The sequence below is a fragment of the Protopterus annectens genome, chromosome 2.part0, assembly GCF_019279795.1.
Source record: "Protopterus annectens isolate FY-2018-M chromosome 2.part0, PAN1.0, whole genome shotgun sequence".
Classification (NCBI taxonomy): domain Eukaryota; kingdom Metazoa; phylum Chordata; order Ceratodontiformes; family Protopteridae; genus Protopterus; species Protopterus annectens.
In genome coordinates, this window is record NC_056728.1 from 1,257,763,347 (window position 1) to 1,257,769,775 (window position 6,429).

Sequence of the window (6,429 nt, forward strand, 5' to 3'; positions counted from 1 at the left end):
GGTTTTGCAAGGTGCAAGCAAATTAGAGCATTACTCAGAAATAAGGAAGATAAAATCTAGTTGATAAAGATAAATAAAACCCAAATGCTAAGAGTGACTCAAACACAAACAAATGGTTTCATGCATTATTTAATTTATTTCCACAGTAACCTTTCTGAAATATATGCATAATGCATAAACTATTAAATGGTTGCCCTAAAACTGCCCATCTGACCACTGAATGATGTTTTGAATTTCTTATGTTGCTGCATCATGGTAAAAAATACTTTTGTAAATGACAAGAAAAGAGATGCCATCATATAACTCGTACAGGAAGCTGCATGTGAAAACAACTGAAAATAGTGCGTTATGGAACTAAAATTCCCAGTATGCAGCAACGACACCTATAAAATATGGACACAAGTCACCAGAAGTCTCAGTTTTAGACCACATGAAACAGCACAGGGACAGGAACAGACAAAGAAGTGGATGCAAAATATGACTTTTAGGATCAATGAATTCACACTACTGGTAAGTAAGTTGGTGTATTTTTCTTTCAGCTCACTATCTTTAGCAGGATGTGTCATATGGTGTTGACGTTTGAATACTCCAGTTTTGGCCTTTCTCTCATTTTCTAATAATGGCTTTGTTGCACGCAGCAACAATCAATTATACCATTAGACAGAATCAGAAAAGAGTTAAAGGTTTAGTTACAGTGATATATATATATATATATGTGTGTGTGTGTGTAGACAGAGAGAGTGAGTGTTGCGTGCATGCACACACGCCTACGTGTACATATACATTCATATATCACCATGTGTAATGGTCAAGTAACGGTGTTTTAGAGGAACAGGCAAAATGTAAATGTGTTCTGCAGTACTCACTGTGTTGTCATGGGCAGATCTATTGAAATGTGAAATATTCTTAAGTTCGCATAACAACAAAGAGTTTTATGCTTTACATTGTTTTTATCTCCACTACATTCTGCTATTTCTTTCACAATACCATATGAGGCTGCTTTGTTGTTTCACGTCTGGCTTCTCCGGTTCATTGCACTGTAGACCTGCAGAAGCATTTCCATCATTGTCAGGCTGCAACATCACTTATAAGGTAGGCATTGTTATGAGAAAACTACACACCCTGTACCCCCATGTAAGGGCTTCCCTCTGATACCTCCTTTACTTAAATTTAACGTCACCTGCCTGGCATCTGCAGTGGAGAAAGGTTGCAACACTTGACCAGTTCAATGATTTCATACTGTTATGAGTTATGTTGAGATATTAAAATAGGTCATTTGTATGATCTTCAGAAGATGATAAAGCACACACTATAAGTTAAAATGCACTAAAAGCCAGAATACACGGGACTGCAAAGTAGAAAATATTTAATGATTAAGCGCTTTCATCTACTCACGGTAGACTTCATCAAAATCATATACACAGTATAAGTTTCCAGTGTATTACAAACTAAAAAAGGACAGAGATAATCCATGTAAACAGCTGGGTGTAATGCCCACATCCAGAATCTTAATTCTGGTCCCACGGCAAGTATTCCCACTGCAATCTAAGGAAACATATGATCAACACTGTCTTTATTAAAATGCATTCTAATATGTTTTGTAACATAACTCATAGGACTTCAGAAAGACCTATACAGTGCACTAACCTAGTAAACAAACATGAATAAAATAAATTAAGTAAAACCTGATCCAGTAGCGTTTTAAGATAATGCCTGTTATAACACCTATAATAAAGGTTTGTGTTTGACCAAAAAACTTACTATCACCAGTGCTTCCTCTGACACATAGAAACTGCCTCTAAGAAACTGTATTACAACCATGTGCCGTGAGGCACCTTTCAAACCTTAAAAGCACATTTCTGTTAGCCATCTTCCCATATAAACAATATGCATAGCAACCCTTTCAGAAGTAGACAGTTATATAAAAAAAAATAGAATCAATACTACTTAAGGCAGTATTGTTTAAATTAATTCATTTAAAAATTGAAATTGTCTCCAGTGCCTATAAGTTAAACAACATAAAAATAAAGAAATAAACACCCGAGGAACCTAAACCAAAGCATGCTCAGGTTTATTAAACAATTCAATGGTAAACACAAAAGTTAGTGCTTTCATTGCACAATCTGGAACTTGTTCAGATAGTAGAGCCGGTCATATTAGTATATATCAAGCACTATCTGTACCACCTCTGTTGGCATGGATGGTCACAGTATAAAAGATTGTGAAGACTGGTTCCACCATTTGCTCACAAGACATGTTTTTGTCCTACCACTGCTACTATTTCTAGCATGGTTACCATCATGTGCCCCATGAATCTTGGGGTTCAAAGCAGTTTATAGAGGCTGCATAAGACTGCCTGTTTATATGTCTCTGAACTGATCTGCCATTTTGGGTTCCTTCATTTGCATATTTTGTGTGGCTCATTTGCACTTAGTTCTTCATTTATATGACATTATGCAGTCAACATGCATTGCATACCACACTGTTTTAACTATTGTACTGCTGTACTATGTCCTACAATGGCCCTCAGGAATGGTTGCTACTCAGACTATTTTGAAGTATACGCTGCCATAACTGTATAAGATACACAGCCATTAACTGAGTGCGTTGTCTTATAAATGTATGTATCTAATGTTTTAGAGAAAACTAGAAGTTTCAGGTCAGTATGAAAAACTGACTATCTGTGGGACTGACTACTAAGCAGCATTCAGTAAAGCCCTTTTGCTTTGAATTTAAATTAAAACTGTCTAGTATTTATTGTTTGCCTGACGGCATTGAAATATATGGATACAGACAAGCATTTACCATTTCAGCCAAAAAATGCAAAAGGGTCCTTAGAAATAACCTTTCTTTTCTGTTAAAAATGTAAATTAAGGGCTTATTGTTTTCAAAATTAGCATTTTTTTAATATTAGTCTTTTTCAGATCTTCTATTTGAAAAATACATTGTTCTAGTTATTTTTCACTTGCTTTGAAAAGAGGAAAGTCATTGAAATATGAGTCTCTACAAAATATAATTTGTTGAAATATTAATATCTAACAGTGCTCTTAGATACAAAAGAAACAAGTCATATACATTTTGAGGTTTAGTATTAGGTATGGTTTATAGCTTCATCTTTATTGGAGATACAGTTATGTGAGATAATCCTATAGAGTTGCTGAAATTAATTTTGGTTGTTGTGATGTGTTTTTCCTTCTTTTCTTTTCACACACCCTGCTAGTTTAGTTTTCTTCTTAGATATATTGTGTCCATGTCTTCTGACGCATACTGATAGGTCATATTATTCCTTAGTACATGCAGTGCCAGTTGTCCTAATGCTATTAATACAGAGGATGCATATGCATATTGTATGTATATAACAGTTTGTCCTATGAGACTACATCATGGAAGCCTAAGATGTTGTCAGATTTGTGTCTGATAAATTCTTACAATTTGGTTGGTTAGATTGTTTATCTTCAGGTTTGTCTGTTAAGTTACATATTCCTTTTCATGTACTTCTTCTATACTTTCTGGAGATGTCATTCATGTAACCTATACTAATTTATGGTTTTCATACTTAAGTCACCATGGATTTCTACAGCAGAAACATTGTTTAATATTTCAGACTAAACATTTATCAAAGGTAAGTATAGCATTGCCTATTTCTTCATTTTCTTTAAATTCAAAAATTATATTGTAGTTAATTTTAAAATGTATTTACTGTTAATGGGCTTAGATCTCACCTTATAAAATATGTATTTACTAGATCAAACAGATCACAGGCCTCATATAATTTCTGCAGCATACACATATAATGCTGAAAGAGTATGAGGAATAGCAACATGCCTGGTTTTCAAGTATTAGCATCATGTACACACTTTTCAGGAAATAAAAGTAAGAACATTTATGAAAAAATATCCAAATTTCAAGGATATAGTTCTGATCCAGCACATTGTCTGGTGAGAGTCTATCTTCCCATTAATTTCAAAGTCCTTATTATATTCATTGGTGCCTTTACTAAAGCAGTTGTTTAGAATAGGATCACAAGTACTTAAAAGATGATCAGATATGACTCACCTTCCCTTTCTCCAGAAACTGTCCCATCTCATCCTATTTGTTCTTAGGTAAGCTGATAGCTATAATCAGATTTTACTGTGAATAGTAAGTGACCTACAGAGGGTAACTAGGGTGTCTTCCTCTGGTGTTCAAACCACCTCCACTGACTATGTTTGGAGTTGTGATTCTGCTCTAACTTCAGTGTGGATTGACAGGCTTATCACTTTAGGCAGAGAGTAACCCTACAAATTCAACTCTTATCTGCCACTTCTATGACCTCATTCTTTTGGTCACTATCCAAACCTCATTGCCATAAGTGCAGATGTGGACACTGACCAGTAAACTGAGAGTTCGATCCTATGATTCACCTCTTGCTTCACCACCACAGTCTAGCACCATGCCTGAAGTATTAGCACCACTGAACCCATCCACTGGCAAATATCTCTGTTGCCTCAATCCTCACATGTGAACAAGACTTCAAGGTATATAACGCCCCATTTTTTTTTCTAGAAGATGCCAGTGTCATCTGACATGGATGTGCTGATCTTCATCCTAGCCACCTTAGTCTTACCCGTGAGCCATGATAGTGCATTCCAGAGATCACAGTCACTTAAGATCAAGAGGACAGCAATTTCTGCAATTAAATAAGGTGCAGTGATAATGTCCCAGAAGGAGATAGTTCCCAAATCTTGGCTGTACTTTGATATCTTGTCCATGAAAGCCAGAAAACTGAGGTGAGACGTGACATAGCCTTGATGCAGTCTTGAATGTAAACAACTTGAGTATGAGCATGCAGATAGAACTGCTTTACCACAAATGCATTACTGAATAACAGGCAGCACTAGGCTAAGGACCCTGCCATGTTGCTGCATTTCCCAGAAGACATGCCAGGCATACAGGGTTATATGCCTTTTCCAGGCCCATAAAATACATGGAGACCACTGCTGAACTCCATAGTTCAATGAATATCAGTATATGGCAAGAGATGTGTTGCACTGCTCTACTGCTTGGAAGGAATCCATGTTACTACTCTAGAATCAGTGGAGAAATTATCTGATAAAGCCCCCTTGCTAATATCCTTATGTAAGCCTCTGCTGGGTGGCTGAATAGTGTGGAGTCTATATAATTGGAGCACACTCTTCTGTCCCCTTTTATAAAAACGGAAATAGAGTACAAAGGATTAGTCCACTCTGTTTCTTGTTAACACTGTCACACTCTGGGACACCAGTGGGATACCAGACCTGACTCAAGCTTTCTGGATTACCTCTGATTCCTTTAAAAATGGGGGGGGGGGGTAATACTCCAGTTTGCCAATACAGAGATGCTGTCAAAATTGGATTTAGAATTAAAAGGCACTTTAACCTTGACAGCCTAACAATGTCCATTTCCTCCAGCATTTCTATCAGAACCTCATTTAATATTGTAGAGTTGTCTCCACAGAACTGAAACTATAAACACACGAAACATAATTGCTATGAAAAAAGTTTATTACAGTGATTGTTTTATTAAAATTGCTTCATGGTAATTGTATTTCTTGGGGTTATGGTGGAAATTGTTGGATTTTTGTCACTTGACTATCAGACTAGAGTCTACCATTTGTCATTGAATTAGTGGGGAAGAAATATTTTAAACCTGTATGTTGGAAAGATGTTTGACTTGTAATGTGGTTTTATGTTTTTAAAATCCTCCTACTACTGGATTTCTGGATGCCTTAAGGACAATCATTAATTCTACTTTCACTGCCTCCTCTTGTTCAGTTAAATACAATCATTTTATTTCAGGCTAGTTCTCAATAAAGTGTGGTGTTAAACAATGTTGTCCTACATCTCATCTGTAATTACCTCATGACATGCAATCCTTGGCACAAGTTAACAAAAGCTACAATCCAAGGACTTACAGTTCAATAAGTTATAGTGTAAACTTGTTGTGTATGCAGATGATTGATTATTCTTTTGTCATTATACACAATAATCTATCAAGACAGCGCTTGACATTATAAATCAATTCTTATGAATTTGAAGCACTGCCACCAAATCATCCAATTCAGGGTATTTATTTAAGCTGCAGTCTTTCTCAGATTTCCTTAAAAATACCTTACTGATAAATTTACGCTCAATTACATTTACTGTTTAGTTATGCATCTTTCTCCCTCTTTAAAAAACTAAATACTTAACTTTGATGTTAGAATTAAACATATTAATTTATTTCAACTCCAGTGAAATTAATATGTGTGATTTGGATAGAAATTATAATTCCTGAATACAATTGCCATGACTTTATTAGCTTTCTCAAAAAGCTGAGGATACAATAACTAGATGTTAAAAATTTACCACCCAGAGCTCCTATGGAGGCAAAAAGTTAACAGTGCATGTAAAAAGCTAAAATACACTTTAA

General features: G+C 35.6%; 1 protein-coding gene across 1 annotated transcript in view; it reads left to right on the forward strand.

Annotated features, from left to right (window-relative positions):
* Nucleotides 1-242: 242 nt before the first annotated feature.
* The window catches only part of LOC122793432 (interleukin-17A-like), a 35,343-nt gene continuing 29,156 nt past the window's right edge, over nucleotides 243-6,429 (forward strand). Inside the window, exon 1 of the mRNA XM_044061430.1 lies at nucleotides 243-510. Coding sequence (XP_043917365.1) covers nucleotides 349-510 — 162 coding nt within the window. The 5' untranslated portion in view covers nucleotides 243-348. The remainder of the gene's footprint in view (nucleotides 511-6,429) is intronic.